This window comes from Nanorana parkeri, unplaced genomic scaffold (assembly GCF_000935625.1).
Source record: "Nanorana parkeri isolate BGI_ZX_2015 unplaced genomic scaffold, ASM93562v1 scaffold70, whole genome shotgun sequence".
NCBI lineage: Eukaryota > Metazoa > Chordata > Amphibia > Anura > Dicroglossidae > Nanorana > Nanorana parkeri.
The window spans coordinates 934467-951974 of NW_017306338.1; the positions used below are offsets into that span (position 1 = coordinate 934467).

Genomic DNA, 17508 nt, shown 5'->3' on the forward strand with positions numbered 1-17508 from the left:
GGTCAAAACAATCTGCTGAAGTTGAAACAGAGCATCAGAATGGAGAAGAAAGGTAATTTTAAGTGACTTTGAACGTGGCATGGTTGTTGGTGCCAGACGGGCTGATCTAAATATTTCAGAAACTGCTGATCTACTGGGATCTTCATGCACAACCATCTCTAGGGTTTACAGAGAATGAGCAGCAGTTCCTCGGACGAAAATGCCTTGTTGATGTCAGAGAATGGCCAGACTGGTTCAAGCTGCTGGAACAGTAGCTAAACTATTTGTTACAACCAACAAATGCAGAAGAATATCTGACATGCCAAACCCTGAGGGCTTGTTCACACGATTTTCTGGTCCAGATCTGGAGACGCGGTGCTATGCATGAAGTGCGTTTTTGATGTGTTCCTGTGTTTTGTTTGTTTTTTTTGGTTGGAGTGGGGCTGTCAGTATGTTAGCTGCAGTGGGTCTTCGTTGCATTTTTGACACTTTCGTGCATTTCTGGACCAGACAAAATGACATGCATTATTTTTTCTGACCGGAACGGCCTGCACTGGTGAGAACTGTAGCCCATAAAACACATAGGGATGCATTTTGGGTGCATGAGTGTACGGATCTGGTCCGTACAGAATCCGGGCGCCGTGTGAACAAGCCCTGAAGCAGATGGGGCTACAGCAGCAGAAGACCGCACCAGGTGCCACTTTTTTTCAGCTAAGAACTTGAAACAGAGGCTACAATTCGCAAGGGCTCAGCAAAATTGTAAAATAGAGGATTGGAAAAACATTGCCTGGTGAGTCCTAATAAGTCAATTTCTGCTGTGACATTTGTATAGTTGGGTTAGAATTTGCCATAAACGCAAGCATGGATCCATCCTACCTTATCAATGGTTTAGGCTGTGGTGTAAATGGTGTGGGGTATATTTTCTTGGCACCCTTTGTGTCCTTTAGTACCAATTGAGCATCATTTATAAATGCCGCAGCCTACCCGAGTATTGTTGCCGACCATGTCTGTCACTTTGTGACATGGTGCGTTATCCTGCTGGAAGTAGCCATTAGAAGATGGGTACACTGTAGTTGTAAAGCTAAAATCCTCTAAAACTGGTTTCTTGAACATGACAATGAGTTCACTGTACTCAAATGGCCTCCAGTCACCAGATCTCAATCCATTAGAGCACCTTTGGGATGTGGTGGAACAGGAGATCCACACCATGGATGTGCAGCCGACAAATCTGCAGCAACTGCGTGACGCCATCATGTCAGTATGGGCCAAACTCTGCAGAATGTTTCCAGTACCTTGTTAAAATCTATGGCACAAAGAAATAAGGCAGTTCTGAAGACAAAAGGGGGTTCAACCTGGTACTAGCAAGGTGTACCTATTAATAATGTGACCAGTGAGTGTATATGCAGTTCTCTGCAATACATACACACTTCCCTGTGGTTTATCCCTTTCAAGAACCTCAGAATATAGAAAAATACTAGCTCTGCCAGAAATGCACTTGGCTCTTAAGCCCTGTTGTGGACTGACAACACACAGAATTTTTGGAGTGTCGGCCCAGCCCATTGTCCTTTGCAAAAATCCTGAGAGTAGTAGTGCATGAGTAGTTTAGTAATCTAAAGGCTAACTTCCCAGTCCACTAGTATAGTGGCTTCAACCCCTTGTAGGACCTGAAACCTGATGATAGAAGATTTTAGTAGTGTATAGATGTTAAAAGAAGGTGTTGTGTTTTCTCTCCCCAATCCCCCCTTTGAATAACCTAATGGTGGCAGTCAGGGTACTCGATTATTACATGGCAGGTTGTCACGGGAAGGGGATTTAAAGCAAAGGTATGAACTTTGTCTTCGCTGCTGCTGTTAGAAGCTGAGACCTCTTGTGTTTTTCTTCCCTGGACTCTCAGCATAGCTATTGTAAAAGATGGGCATTTCTAAGTACCGATCTCCTACCGAATATGAAAAAGCAAGACTTGCTGCCACTGTTAGTACCAAGTAACTCTGTTGTCACCCAATTGTGTTGGCAGAGCAAGTGGAAGGACATGTTTGTTAGCCTCTGCCTGTGATTCATACCTCTACCCTTATGATGGGGAAAATCCACTTGTGGCAAAATGTTAAATGCCTTTGCATGTGAAATTGCACAATTTACCGGTAATCTCAAATATGGCATGTGTTTCTAGTACTAGCTTGTTTTGTTTGTGGCCCTTTTTTTTTTTTTTTCTGGACTTTTTATTTCTGATGGTACACTATGGTGGGCAGGTTAGGTGTTCAAAGAATCTCTATCAATTCACAGCGACTCAGTCCTTTTCTGTACCTTAGTTAGACCTGTGCATACCTGCAGCACCTTTTATGGAGCACTGGTGGTATATAAGTATGTAGGAGGTGATTGCAGTCAGCAATAAACCGGTTCCTTTGGGGAGCCACACCCCAATGACCTTAGCATTTCTTTCATTAATTACAGGAGCTGCACCAATACTTGACCTACCTTTTATCTATATAGGGCCTCATTCACATGGACATGTACAGCATACATGTCTATGCAGAATTCTGTGCCTTGGAGGGACAGGTGCTTTGGGCTGCTTGCAGCCACCTATTCATCTCCGAGAGGATGTGGCTACATGCTGCTACACGATGACCCGAACTTGCATATGCAATGCATACAGGTATGTATGCAGACTGTCTGCATCCAAGGGCAGTACCTGTGGGGATGCAGCTGGAGCAATTTAGTACATCAGTCTTAAGGTGCCCATACACCTGCCGATTATTGTACGATAATCGCGGGTGATCCCGCGATCATACGATAATCTGCAGGTGTATGGAAGGCGTGAGGCCACTTCTACTGTACGGTCGCAAGTCTTTTGTCTCCCGAGCAGGCTTGAAAACCCGCAGAGAATCGTATGATTTTTGGCGGTTTAGTGGCGTTCTCGGGAGACAAATGCCTAACAGGCCGGTGTGCGCAAGCGCACATTGTCTGCTCAGCATTGCAGTCATCGGAAGCCCTCCCCTCAGCGGGGCGGGCTTGCGATGATCGCAAGTACGATCTGCCTGTCCATGATGGGCAGATCGTAGAAGCTTTTAATTACCTTACAACCATTGCATGATTAAAGTCGTGCGATAAGGTGTATGGCCAGCTTTAACTCTCACTCCCTGCATTGCCAAGACGACATGCTGTAGCAGAGTAAGATTTTTATGCTTTGTAGTGCCCCCTCTACACAACACACAGCTTTTTAGTGATTTACACACTAAGTGCAGTGTGTAAATCATATTTTCCTGGGGTTTAGCTTTCAAGACCAGTGCCACCCTGCTAACATCTTCCACCGGTAGAGGAGGAGGAGGAGGAGAGATGTCAATACGTTTAATTTGAGTTGTGTACAATTTTTATTTCCGTAACCATTCATGTGTTTTAAATATAGCTGTATAGCAATGCAGAATTGATGGTGTCTGTCATAAGTGTTTTGTGGTTCGTCTTAACAGCTTGCCAAATGCTGCAAGGCTGAAAAAAAGCAGCAGTATTTGTATGCTTTCGAAAAACATTTTAAATTAGTGATCTTATTTATGGTTGGTTCAAATATTAAAGCAGTGTATTTCAGAATTGTAGGAAACTTTTGTATGTCAGGGTGAAAAAAACACATGTAGTGCATGCATATTTTCCAGTGTTTTATCCCTTTCGAGACCCTAAAAGTACAGAAGAATGCCTGTTGACCTGCCAGAAATCCACACCGCTCCGAATTTCCTATTGTGGACTGAATGGTGTCAGCCCTGCTCAGTTGTCTGCTATACTAAATCTCTCCCACTTAATCATAACAAATCTAGAAAATGTATACAAACATACATTCCTTTTGCATACAAGATTGTAAATGGACATGCTTCAGTTTAGAGCTGCAACAGTTAATCGATTTAAGTCGATTAAAATCGACGATCGAAAACGTTGTCGAAGTTTCGATCGTCGATTCGTCGGCTATTGATTGATTAGCCTGTTCGGGGCTCGACACACAGCCTGAGCCGTACGTGCGTCACACGCTGCGCCCGCGTGCCCAGGACGCTGAAGCTACGCCCACCGCACAGGAGACTGAAGCCGCGCACGCCGCTGCCGTGAGCTCCCTCACTCGCCGCTAGGGAGGCGATCACTGCTGAGTGTTTGCACTTGCTCTCCTCTTTGACACGCTGTCACAGGAGGCTGAACGAGCAGTGTGGGAGGAGAGCTCCGCCTCCTTTGACAGCGCGGCCTGTCTCCACCTCTCTGCCGGACTGTGATAGGCGGCTGAGCAGTCTGGAAGGAGAGACACCGGCCGCTCACAGCGCTCTCCTCCCGCATGCTGTCACTTTCTCTCCTCCCCGCTGGGACACAGAGGAGCGCCCAGCGGGGAGGGAAGAAAGCACGGATGCACCGCACCGATGGCATCTGCAGGAAAATTACACTTTCGGCATTTAGTCAAAAGTGCAATTTTTGTTACGCCACTGACCAGAATATATATTAGTTGGTGGCATTCTGCATTGTGCCACCGTATTATACCATGCACAATACAATGCAGAACACCAGCAGTTATAGAGGAACACCAAATCCCAGCAATAATACATTGCGATGTATAATGTATTATTGCTGGGATTTGTAGTTCCTCTATAACTGGTCAGTGGTATTCTGCATTGCGTCGTATAATCATTATACAGCGCAATGCAGAATAACGCCAGCTACAGAAGACTACAAATCCCAGCAATAGTACACTCTAGTGTACTGTTGCTGCGATTTGTTGTATTCCTCTAAAGCTGCTGGTATTTTGCATTGTGCCGCTGTATAATGTACTATATTCCACACCACACTTTTTTTTACGTCCACCGCTCCAAGCTTGCTCCCGTGATGGACTACAATCTCAATACAAACTAGTAGTCCATCACTGGAGCCTTTTTTTTTTTTTATCCGATTAACCGATTTATCGAACTTAATAATCGGCCAACTAATCGATTTTGAAAATAATCGTTAGCTGCAGCCCTACTTCAGTTATACATAATGCAGTAGTAACTCTTTGCTTTAACTTGTAACGCTGTAGTAGGGCTGTAACAACTAATCGACATAATCGATTATAATCGATTATTGGAAAAGTTGTCAACTTTTTCAATAATCGATTAATCGGCTTCCGATCAGTTGGCCCTGCTCACAGCTCCACACGCTGTGCGCCGCACCTCCTCCCCACCTCACACTTGCCGCTGCCAGACCCGCTCGCATCCACGCTCCACACGCCGCACCTCCTCCCCGCCTCACATTTCCTGCCCATCCACAATCGGCAAGGGACGCGGGGAGATGTAGTAAGGGGTAGCTGTTGTGGGGGGATGACAGCCGCTGATAGACAGGTCCGATCTCAGAAGCAAGTTGCTGGAAGACTGCTCAGGTAAGCCTGCACTTTCCCACACATGGTGCTCTATAATGCATTGCTGGGATTTGTATTTCTCTATAGCTGATGGTACATTGTGCTGTATATTATACATAGGAATACAAATCCCAGCAATACATTATACACTATATGTATAATGTATTGCTGGGATTTGTTGTACTCCTCTATAGCTGGTGATATTCTGCATTGCGCTGTATAGAGGACTACAAGTCCCAGCAATAATACATTATACAGCGCAATGCGGAATACCACCAGCTATAGAGGACTACAACAAATCCCAGCAATAGTACATTATAAAGTGGTACAATGCTAAATACCACCAGCTATAGAGGACTACAACAAATCCCAGCAATAATACATTATAAAGTGGTACAATGCTAAATACCAGCTATAGAGGACTACAAAACCCAGCAATAGTACATTATACAGCGCAATGCAGAATGCCGCCAGCTATTATGTACCGTATTTTTCCGTCTATAAGACGCCCCCATGTATAGGACGCCCCCCACATTTCTTACCCAAAATTCAGGAATCAATATTTCCCATGCTCTTTTGCATAACTGATTACATCCAGTGAACATTTTGCAGAGTAAGACAGCCGCTTACTGGTACCGGTATTTTTTGGGTTTTCTGACATTTTTATGGGCTCAGAATGCTCAGACATTACTGCTCCATGTTGCATCTGGGCACTGGCTACACGCTCTCCGCAGCATCAGCTGACGTCTGGTACGTAAGGCTCATGATTGGAGGAAACCTGTTAGCTTGTCTCTGCAATCGGACGTTTCCCGTGAGGCTAGTTTGCAGAGGTATCGGCAGTTTCGCAAACGCTATTCTCCTCTAGGCCCCCCGTGTATAAGACTTTCCATTTTTAGGTAAATATTTTAAGAAAAAGTATAGTCTTATACATGGAAAAATACAGTACTATTGCTGGGATTTGTTGTATTCCTCTATAACTGGCGGTATTCTGCATTGCGCTGTATAATGTGCTTTTGCTGGGTTTTGTAGTCCTCTATAGCCGGTGCCATTCTGCATGCATTGCTGTATAATTTTACACTTTCCATTTCACTATATTGCACACCACACTATCTTTTTTCTTTTTTACTTCCACCGCTCCAAGCTTGCTCCTGTGATGGACTACAACCTCAATACAAACTAGTAGTCCTATCACTGGAGCCATTTTTTAAACTTTATTTTATTGTTTATCCGATTAACCGATTAATCGAACCTAATAATCGGCTAACTAATCGATTTTGAAAATAATCGTTAGGTGCAGCTCTACGCTGTAGTAAGACTGAAGAGCTGAATATTTTATCAGAGCTATATCTGAAGAGATGTCTATGCTGCAATACCAAGCCATCACGAGAGATGCCAAGCCTCCTGGAGATGAGATCTTGTTCTTGCTAGCCAATGACTTTCTGCCATGTTCTTTACAAGTCTGTTCTGCAACTTGTATTTCCTATACATGACTGTTCATCAGTTATTTAGCCAGTATAGTTGCTTACCTAGAAAAATAACTTTTCAGTGGCAATTTTTTTTTTACTTTTAGCATCTGGGTAAGTTGGGGACCCTAAATATCGCATAAAATAACACAGAAGTCCACTTTAAGCTTTTTATTTTGGGTAAGTTGCATAGTATATTAGAATCTGGGACTGCTTAGAGACGGTGATTTAGTTAAAATATCGAGTACCGATGCAGGCTTCTGTGGGAGCGGATTATCAGGAAGCTGGGCGGGTCATGATCGCCTGCGAAGCCCGTGTTCTATCAAAAGAACACCGGCTTCAGTTACCTTGTGACACTGCCAGGCAGCCTGGTTTCCTGATTTGTCAGGAAACTAGGCTGCCTAGCAAAAAGTGAAGCCAGTGTTCTGTCGAGAATGCTGACCCAGTCAAATTTGCCTACATCACCATCTGCGCTTGCGCACACCCTGGGAGTAAGGAAACAGGGATTTATTTACAAAGTATTAATTCCTAATTGTTAATTGTGACCATTGATGATATGCCACCCATGGCAGTAAATGATGGATGGCATTTTATTCACAATAAACATTGTAAGCAATTACTTTATTAGGACCGATTCAACAGAGCACCGGCTTCCTAGCCAATCGGGAAGGTGGGTCATAACATGCCTTCCGGCTTTCTGATTGGCTAGGAAGCCAGCTTCACTTATTGCTAGGCAGCCTGTTTCCCTGACCAATCGGGAAGCATGGCGGCATGCCATGATCCGCACCCCAACTTCCTGACTGGCTAGGAAGCCGACTTCATGATGTGCTGCCCGGCTTCCTGATTGGTCAGGAAGCCAGGTTGCCTAGCAATAAGTGAAGCCAGCTTCCTCGCCAATCAAACCTGGGAGGCTGGTCATAACCCAAGCCGGCTCCATGCTCCCTCGCAGTGCTGCTGGTCAGAGGGAAATCTCCCTCTGACTGGAAGTACTGCAATCGGAGGTAAATATCGGAGCATTTGGTCAAGTAAGAGTGTGAATATCGGTGCATCCCTAGTTTGCATGCATTTTGGTGCATTCCAGACTAGAAAAAGTGCATGCAGTATTTAAATCTGCAACTGAAGGCAGGGGTGTGAAGATCCCACTTTTTACTATAGGAATGTATGGGTATGCATTTTTGGACCAGACAAAAGTTCTGAACTGGAGTTGGTGTGAACAAGCCCCAAAATGTGTTCCCAACGTTCCGTGACAGACATGGTGTATTTTTATTTTTGCAGTCAAATAGAGCTGCAGCTAACGATTATTTTCAAAATCGATTAGTTAGCCGATTATTAAGTTCGATTAATCGGATAAAAATTTTTTTTTTTACAAAATGGCTCCAGTGATGGGACTACTAGTTTTATATTGAGATTGTAGTCCATCACAGGAGCAAGTTTGGAGCGGTGGAAGTAAAAAAGGAATAAAAATGTGTAGTGTGCAATATAGTGAAATGAAAAGTGTAAAATTATACAGCAATAAATGCAAGATGGCATCGGCTATAGAGGACTACAAATCCCAGCAATAGTACATTATACAGCACACGTGGATCGGGCAGCGGCGAGCGTGAGGTGGGAAGGAGGTGTGGCGCGCAGCTTCTGTGGAGCCGTGAACAGGGCCAACCAACCGGAAGACGATTAATCGATGATTGAAAAAGTTGACAACTTTTTCAATCATCGATTATAATCGATTGTCGATTAGTTGTTGCAGCCCTACAGTCAAATTGAGAAGACCACGCTGTGTGTAATGTGTTCCTGTTCACACAGTGTACCGTTTCTCTGTATAATCTCAGTGAATGGAAACTTTGTCCCCATAGAATGATTAGAGACAGACAGAGCTTTCCCTCATTGTCTTTTTCTTCCCCAGTACACTACAACACCCAGATGGTTCACATTTGTTGGGTTTGCGAAAATGCAGGTCTGTGTTGGGAGGGATATTGGGATACCATTCCAAATGATTGGCACCACAGTATGTTATCATAAAGCAGGACTTTAATTAAAAGTTTTAGAATTGCAAGTCAAAAATAGTTTTACATGTGTGCCTTTTCCGTAAGTCTTCCCAGCTGCAGGGTCTGGATTCTTTGGTGTCTTGTCAGTGCTTTTGGCTGAACAGCCCAGAAGTCATGCTTTTTACACCTAGGTACTATGTGTCAGTCAGGGAAGAGACCATCCCTGCACAGAACAGTGTAGCCTCTCCCAATACTGTTTTTTCAGTCTTATTTAAGTTAGAAAAAGTGGCTGAAAAAAGCAGAAGAGGGATGTTTGGGAGGGAATAACTGATTTGCAAGTTCTTTTACAATTTTAACTTGCTATTTCAGAGTGTTTTGGGGAACCCAGCCCCCCCGAAAATCAGCTATATTCTGAGTTTTGGGTCACAGGAGGACAAGGGATATGTTCTCCTGTGATCCTAAAGAGAACTATGGTCAAGAATGGTTGGCGCATAGTTCTAAGTTTCCTTTTCTTCTACACGCTTCCTCCACTGCCCTGGTCTGCTACCGGATAAATACCGGGACTAGGGTTTCGGATCAATGTGACTTCTGCTTCACCACCATTCAGTTGCCAAGCATTGCCAGTGGATTTGAAAATGTGAATAGCTGTTCACATTTTGGCTTTCTTTAAATAAGTCTCCAAAGCATCCTGAAAAATCTTCATAGTGGTAGAGCACAGGGATGTATTTTCAGGCTGCTTATGGCATCTCCTATACAGTTTGCCTTGTATGGGCAAAATACAGGTTCACTTTAAAAGCTAAATTAAATCCAACTTGCAGATGGGGGAAAAAAAACTTCTAAAGGTGCCCATACACTGCTCGATTCTCGTACGAGAATCGCGGGAAATCCCGCGATCGTACGAGAATCGAGCAGTGTGAACGGAGATGTGCGACCGTTTCTACTGTACGGTCGCACGTCTTCTGTCGAACCAGCATGTTCGTAAACCAGCCGGGAATCGTACGATTCTCGGCTGGTTAGAACGGTGCTCGGAAGACAAATGCCGAACGGGCCGGTGTGCGCACGCGCACACTGCCCATTCAGCATTGCGGTCATCGGAAGCCCGCCCCTCAGGGGGGCGGGCTTGCGATGATCGAGAGTGCGATCTGCCTGTCCAAGATAGGCAGATCGTACGTTCATACAAGCTCTGTTGATGGTTTGTCTTCCTTGTTTAGCTAGAATTAGAACATCAGTCCTAAGACTACTTCAAGGTGTTGTAGGGCCTTCACCACCAGCTGATCTCTCTGAAACTTATGTCATTTGATATGTGGTTTCAATGTTGTGCTAGATTGGCTACATCGGGTAACTGAATTAAATTGTAATGAAAAGAGAAGACTGATGGCATTCATTTTTGTTTTTAGGTCCTCCACCGACCAACCTTTTCCAACCTCCGCGGCGTCCTGGCTTAGGAACATTAGGAAAACCAATAAGGCTGCTGGCCAACCACTTCCAGGTGCAAATACCGAAGATTGATGTATACCATTATGATGTGGACATTAAACCTGAGAAAAGGCCCAGGAGAGTCAACAGGTGAGCAAAGTGGATCCAACAGCAGTATCTGTGTTTTTTTTTTTTTTTTTCTTGTTAAAATTGTAAAGATGCAGGAGTTGGCTAACGATTTCTTTATTGTTTTAGGGAGGTGGTTGACACGATGGTGCGACATTTCAAAATGCAGATATTTGGAGACCGCCAGCCAGGGTATGATGGAAAAAGGAACATGTACACTGCACATCCACTGCCAATTGGGAGGGACAAAGTAAGTAGTTATGCTGTTTACCACGATCATCTATTTTGCCATGCTAGTTTATGGTCGTCTTTCCCCTTTTACTGCATTAATGGGCATCAAATGTGCTGGAGCATGCTTTCCTGCATCAGTGTTTCACATGTGTGTTCCTGTTGGACAGGTTCCAGAGTGGTTTTCACATAGCTTACCCTATGGTTTTATCCAGCTGGTATGAGCAACACCCTCATAGGTTTGCACCATTTTGGGTGTGTTTTAGCTGGTTAGGCTGATCTTTTCGGGAGAGGAGGGTTTAGGAATGTGACATTCTCTCCTTCAATAACAGAATGTCTTGTATTCTTTAAACAAAGTACAAGACTTTGCGAATGGAGGATAGTGAGAAGTGGCAGGTAGTGCAATTGGCACACTGTATAGCTAGTGTTGCATCCCTCCCTCTCCTCAGAGCTCAACCTTTGTAGTAATTTACACACCCAGTGTGGTGTTTACATTATCATTCTGCCTGTAGTGCGGTTTTTAGCATGATATTAAGGATATAAACTCTCTGGCACTGAGATAAAAGCAGGTGGGCGGTCATTGCTAAGAGCCCATTCACACCAGGGTGGTTGCGGATCAGTGCAGTTACTGGTTTTGGGAGTTTTTATTTGCGTTTCAGCGCTGAAACTCAAACTCCCAAAACTGCGCTGATTGGCGCGCTGTCCATTGAAACCTTTATGGAAACCACTGATCAGCGCGGCAAAAATAGTGCAGGGAGCAGTTCGGATCGCGCAGACCTGCACGGTCACATTAAGAGTCCACATAGCAATGTATGGGATTGTTCATGCCTGCGGATCCGTGGGGTCTAACGTACTTTTAAAAATGCCCCTTAGTTGGTTGTCACTGTCACTAACCTGGAATAAGCATTGTGAGTGGTCAGAATGTCTGACCTGTGTACCTGCTCCAGGTCAGTGACATGAACTTTTGTAGCAATGGATCACACTGACAGCCGTGAATTTAGCATTTTTTCCATTTTAAGACCGTGGTAAACTCCATCCCATATATTTCTCTTTGAAAGGCATATTTGTTTAGGGAGGCCCCTAACAGGGTTTTGGTAGATCTGAAGGATATTTTGTAGATTGTACAATAAGAATATACCACGTATGGCCAAATTTAAGGCAAGTTAACCTTCCTTCTTACTTTTAGGTTGATCTTGAAGTGACTCTTCCGGGTGAAGGCAAAGACCAAACTTTCAAAGTGACCATTCAGTGGGTGTCGGTGGTTAGTCTGCAGTTGCTTTTGGAAGCCTTATCTGGACACCTCAGTGAAGTTCCTGAAGACTCTGTGCAGGCCCTTGATGTGATTACTCGCCACTTGCCATCTATGAGGTATTGGAATCAAACATCAAGCTTACAAAAGCAGCCGTTTATGTTTAGTGTAATATTGCCAAAATTTGTCTTGATGGAACTTCTTGTTTGACACCAACAAATCATTATTCATTTATTTTTTTGGCAAAGCTGAAACTTAGGTTTTTGTAAAACTATAAGCGGTCTTTCTACAGGTATACTCCAGTCGGACGTTCATTCTTCTCTCCTCCAGAGGGTTACTATCACCCACTGGGTGGAGGTCGTGAGGTTTGGTTTGGTTTCCACCAATCTGTACGTCCTGCCATGTGGAACATGATGCTAAACATTGATGGTGAGTAAAAAGGCATTTGTCCAGTGTTAAGCTTGATGGTTATTAACCTGGTTGTAGTTCTGGTTCACAATATTTATTTAAATTTTTTTCCCTCTGAATTTCATAAGTGGGAAAATGCACTGCTTAACTTTGTGTTGGCTGTAATTTCTCCTTGTGATTACTTTACACCTATTGGGCATCTTATGCATTCAGCACTAGTTTTCTCAGTGAGCCTGTTGCTGGATGTAACAAACATGCAGTAAATGCACCCTATGAAATAATACATTATCTTTTTAGTGATCACTAGTCTGTCTCGAAGCCACTATATTGCACAGCAGTGGCGAAGGGGTATTTTGTCTCGTGCTTATCTGCTTTCTAAGAATTCAGCTGTTAAACACATTTAGAGTGCCTATGTGCAGTGTGGAAAATTTTGCCCACTTGCAAAGAAATGAAAGCTCTATAATTTTATTATAGGTGTATTTTAAGTGATAGAGACAGAATATCAACCAAAAATACAGAAAAAAACACATGATACAAATGTTATAAATTGAGTTGCAGTTCACTGAGTGAAATAAGTATTTGATCCCCAAGCAAAACATGACTTTGTACTTGGTGGAGAAACCCTTGTTGGCAAGACATTTCTTGTAGTTGGTTACCATGTTTGCACACATCTCGAGGGATTTTGGGCCTCTTTTACAGATCTTCTCTAAGGCCTCGTTCACACCTGAACGTTTTGTAGCGCGTTCTATGCTCGACGAACGCTCTACAAAACGCTCAAACATCTAAATCCCATTGTATTCAATGGGTCTGGTTCACACCTTGGCGTATTTCAGCCCGTCCCTAACGCGCTACAAAACGGCCCACGCCTGAAAAGGTACATGTACTACTTTGGGCCGTTTTTGTTGCGCGTTTCCATTGGGATACAGCCAAGTAGCCCTCGGAAACGTGCGTTTGTTGCGCAATTTTTTTTACCGCGAATCGCGGTAAAAAAAACAGCGCGACAGACGCGCATATGCAATACGCCTAGGTGTGAACCAGGCCTAAATCCTTAAGGTTTCTTGGCTGTCGCTTGGCAACTCGAAGTTTCAGCTCCCTTCATACATTTTCTATAGGATTAAGGTCTGGATACTGGCTAGACCACTCCATGACCTTAATGTGCTTCTGGAGCCACTGCTTTGTTGCCTTGGCGGTATGTTTTGGGTCATTGTCATGCTGAAAGACCCATCCACAACCCATATTCAGTGTTCGGACTGAGGAAGGAGGTTCTCATCCAAGATTTTACAATACATGGCCCTGTCCATTGGCCCCTCAATGCTGCAAAGTCGGCCTGTACCTTTAGCAGAGAAAGAGCCCCTAAAAATCATTCCACCTCCATGCTTGACTATAGGGATGGTGTTCTTAGGGTCGTAGTCAGCATTTTTCTTCCTCCAAGCACGGCAAGTCGAGTTAATGCCAAAAGAGCTCAATTTTGGTCTGATCTGACCACAGCACTTTCTCCCAATTCTTGTCTGAATCATTGAGATGTTCACTTGCAAGCTTCAGATGCGCCTTCTGGAGGAGGAGCACCTTGCGGGCGCTGGAGGATCTCAATCCATGGCGGTACATTGTGTTACCAATGGTTTGTTTGGTGACTGTGGTCCCAACTGCCTTGAGATCAGTCACAAACTCCTCCCGTGTAGTTCTGGGATGATCCCTCACTTTTCTCAGGGAAGCCAGCTCTATGCTGTTTGGCCGGGAAGCTGGGACATCAAGGACGCCAGGCCACAAGTCATTGTCTGTGACCCGGTGTCCTTATTGGCTGGGAAGCTGGCTCCCTCTGACCAGAAGTTCCAGTATCAGAGCATTTGGGTGAGTAAGAGTATCGGTGCATCCCTAGTTCTTGATAAATGACATTATTATATTGAGGTTTATGTATTTGACAATTTAATGTTCATAAATTCAATGTATAATGTTTTGAATACTATGCGTGTCTGTTTTTACCTTTTCAGTTTCTGCAACTGCTTTTTACCGTGCTCAGCCCGTAATAGAGTTCATGTGTGAAGTCCTAGATGTTCAGAATATCAATGAGCAAACCAAGCCACTGACAGACTCCCAGCGTGTTAAATTCACCAAAGAAATAAGAGGTAAATTATTCTCCCCAGCTTTCATTCTGTTTGTCGATACTGCATTGTCTACAAGCTATATACCACTGCTTTTGTTTTTCAGGTTTAAAAGTAGAGGTCACACACTGCGGCCAGATGAAGAGGAAGTACAGAGTTTGTAATGTTACTCGAAGACCAGCAAGCCACCAGACGTAAGGCTCTCATTCCTTTAGCCATGAGATAAATATAGTTGAATGCTGTTGTTGAAGATCTTTAACCCTTTAAGCCTAGGGCTGTGTTAGAGTTGACTTCCTAGAGCAGTTCTCATGGTTTACACTAACCCCTCGTTCACACCTGAACGTTTTGTAGCGCGTTCTACGCTCGAAGAACGCTCTACAAAACGCTCAAAAATATAAATTGCATTGGAGTCAATGGACTCGTTCCCACCTTGCCGTATTTCCGCCCGTCCCGAACGCGCTACAAAACGGCCCACGCCTGAAAAGGTCCCGGGACTACTTTGGGCCGTTTTGTAGGGCGTTTTCCATTGGGATACTGCCAAGTAGCCTTTGTAATCGCGCGACGGCCGCGCAACTTTTTTACCGCGAATCGCGGTAAAAAAACCGCGTGACGGTCGCGCGACAGACGCGCATATTACAATACGCCTAGGTGTGAATGGGGGCTTAGGGCTGCAACTAACTATTCTTTTCCTAATATATTGATTGCAGATGATTTTATATCAAACAATCATTGCTGCCACTAGGTGGGATCGGAGGCTTTAAACAAACAGGAATGTCAGTTTAAATGTGTTGGTAGATGCAGTGGAGGTGTATATAGTTTTGTGGGTTTTGTTTTTAATCCTACAAAATGAGACTTGTGAGAAGGGTATGTTCACACAAACGGCTGCAATTGCACGTTGTTTTTTTTGTAGAACGTTTTTGAAATGTCACAAGTAATATTTCATTCATTTCTTTGGGCTCACTGCAGTGTTATGCAGTTGAACTGCATCTCACTGCAGTGCGCTTAAAAAACAAACAAACATGTAGTGTGGGTTTTTTTTTCTGGAACCTGGTGGTTTGAACCCGAGCCCATTCATACAAGGTAATTTGCAGTGTTTTGCGTTGGGCTGTGCTGGAATAAAGTCGGCATCTCCTGAACGCAGATAGTGTGAAGTGGCCCTAAATCAGATGCATTTGGTGGCATTTAACTCCATGGCAGTGCTCTAGCAGCCCTGCGCCTTATCCATTATTGCAGTGTCTTTGCTTTTTCCAACAGAGATGGGGTGAAATGTTAGATGTTTGCTTAACATCCCTTGATACATTTTAATATCCCTTGATATGTTAAAGGTATGTTTTGAAAGTTAAATGGATGACGGGCACTTTCTGGTATATTTTTTTTAAATGGAACTGAAAAATATAGTTGAATGCTGTTGTTGAAGATCTTTAACCCTTTAAGCCTAGGGCTGTGTTAGAGTTGACTTCCTAGAGCAGTTCTCATGGTTTACACTAAGGGCTGCAACTAACTATTCTTTTCCTAATATATTGATTGCAGATGATTTTATATCAAACAATCATTGCTGCCACTAGGTGGGATCGGAGGCTTTAAACAAACAGGAATGTCAGTTTAAATGTGTTGGTAGATGCAGTGGAGGTGTATATAGTTTTGTGGGTTTTGTTTTTAATCCTACAAAATGAGACTTGTGAGAAGGGTATGTTCACACAAACGGCTGCAATTGCACGTTGTTTTTTTTGTAGAACGTTTTTGAAATGTCACAAGTAATATTTCATTCATTTCTTTGGGCTCACTGCAGTGTTATGCAGTTGAACTGCATCTCACTGCAGTGCGCTTAAAAAACAAACAAACATGTAGTGTGGGTTTTTTTTTCTGGAACCTGGTGGTTTGAACCCGAGCCCATTCATACAAGGTAATTTGCAGTGTTTTGCGTTGGGCTGTGCTGGAATAAAGTCGGCATCTCCTGAACGCAGATAGTGTGAAGTGGCCCTAAATCAGATGCATTTGGTGGCATTTAACTCCATGGCAGTGCTCTAGCAGCCCTGCGCCTTATCCATTATTGCAGTGTCTTTGCTTTTTCCAACAGAGATGGGGTGAAATGTTAGATGTTTGCTTAACATCCCTTGATACATTTTAATATCCCTTGATATGTTAAAGGTATGTTTTGAAAGTTAAATGGATGACGGGCACTTTCTGGTATATTTTTTTTAAATGGAACTGAAGTTAAAAAATGGTAGTTGGTAGAGACTATTTGTCCCTAATAGATCAGGAGCAAGGGAGCACAGAGTGGTCAACGCATACTTACACATTGACACACACCTATACACACAACAGCAATATTGTATACAAGCCCAGTCACTTTGTATCACTACTTGTTGAGTTGCTTTCCTGGAACAAACATTTGCTCAGCAATCAGTCTGTGTTCTGGTTGCTATGAATAGTGTGAGTGTGTTTGTGTGTAGTTTGGTGATATTGGAGCTATATGATTTTTGGATATGGTCAAATTAAAGTCACTCCCTCTTGCAAAGCAACATCTTAATCTGTTGTCGTGTGCTTGCTCACAGTTTCCCCTTGCAGCTGGAGAATGGTCAGGCCATGGAGTGCACAGTTGCCCAGTACTTCAAACAGAAATACAGCTTGCAGCTAAAATATCCACATCTTCCTTGTTTGCAAGTTGGTCAAGAGCAGAAACATACCTATTTGCCTCTAGAGGTAAGCATATCACTACAGACCTTTTTATGCAGGCTTGGGTTGGCAGAAAATGTGCCCCTTGCCCATACTAGGTGATGTAACCGGTTATTGGACAGTATTTCCCTTCCCACTCTCTTCCACTGTTCCGATTTAATACCTTACTGGTCAAGAAACCCCAATAATTCTCTACATTGGGCAACACGTGACACTCGCCTTGCCACCCCACAATACAACATTCTTGTCTGAGCAGCCCATCACCGGATGTAAATGCTTTGAGGGATCGTGCAAAGCAAGTTTTGACTTTCATAGAAATCTCAGGCGGTGGATCAGGGTGGCAAGGGAGTGTAATTAAAATACTGACTGCCTATAGTCTCTTCTGCTTACTATGGGCAAAATCAAAACATGGTAACTTTTTAAATTGGCATTGCTTAATTCTGTAAAGTATTTAGAATGTTGACTTTAGTTAGACTCCACGACTCCAACACCCCCCCCCCCCCATTTCTGTTTTAGAAGGTTGCAAAACAAA

At 43.6% G+C, this 17508-nt stretch overlaps 1 protein-coding gene across 1 annotated transcript in view; it reads left to right on the forward strand.

Moving 5' to 3' along the window:
- The window catches only part of AGO4 (argonaute 4, RISC catalytic component), a 49607-nt gene that overhangs the window by 14986 nt on the left and 17113 nt on the right, over positions 1-17508 (forward strand). The window contains exons 2-8 of the mRNA XM_018576590.1: positions 10172-10340; positions 10446-10566; positions 11731-11912; positions 12086-12222; positions 14190-14324; positions 14407-14494; positions 16856-17003. Of these exons, the coding sequence (XP_018432092.1) occupies positions 10172-10340; positions 10446-10566; positions 11731-11912; positions 12086-12222; positions 14190-14324; positions 14407-14494; positions 16856-17003 (980 nt within the window). The remainder of the gene's footprint in view (positions 1-10171; positions 10341-10445; positions 10567-11730; positions 11913-12085; positions 12223-14189; positions 14325-14406; positions 14495-16855; positions 17004-17508) is intronic.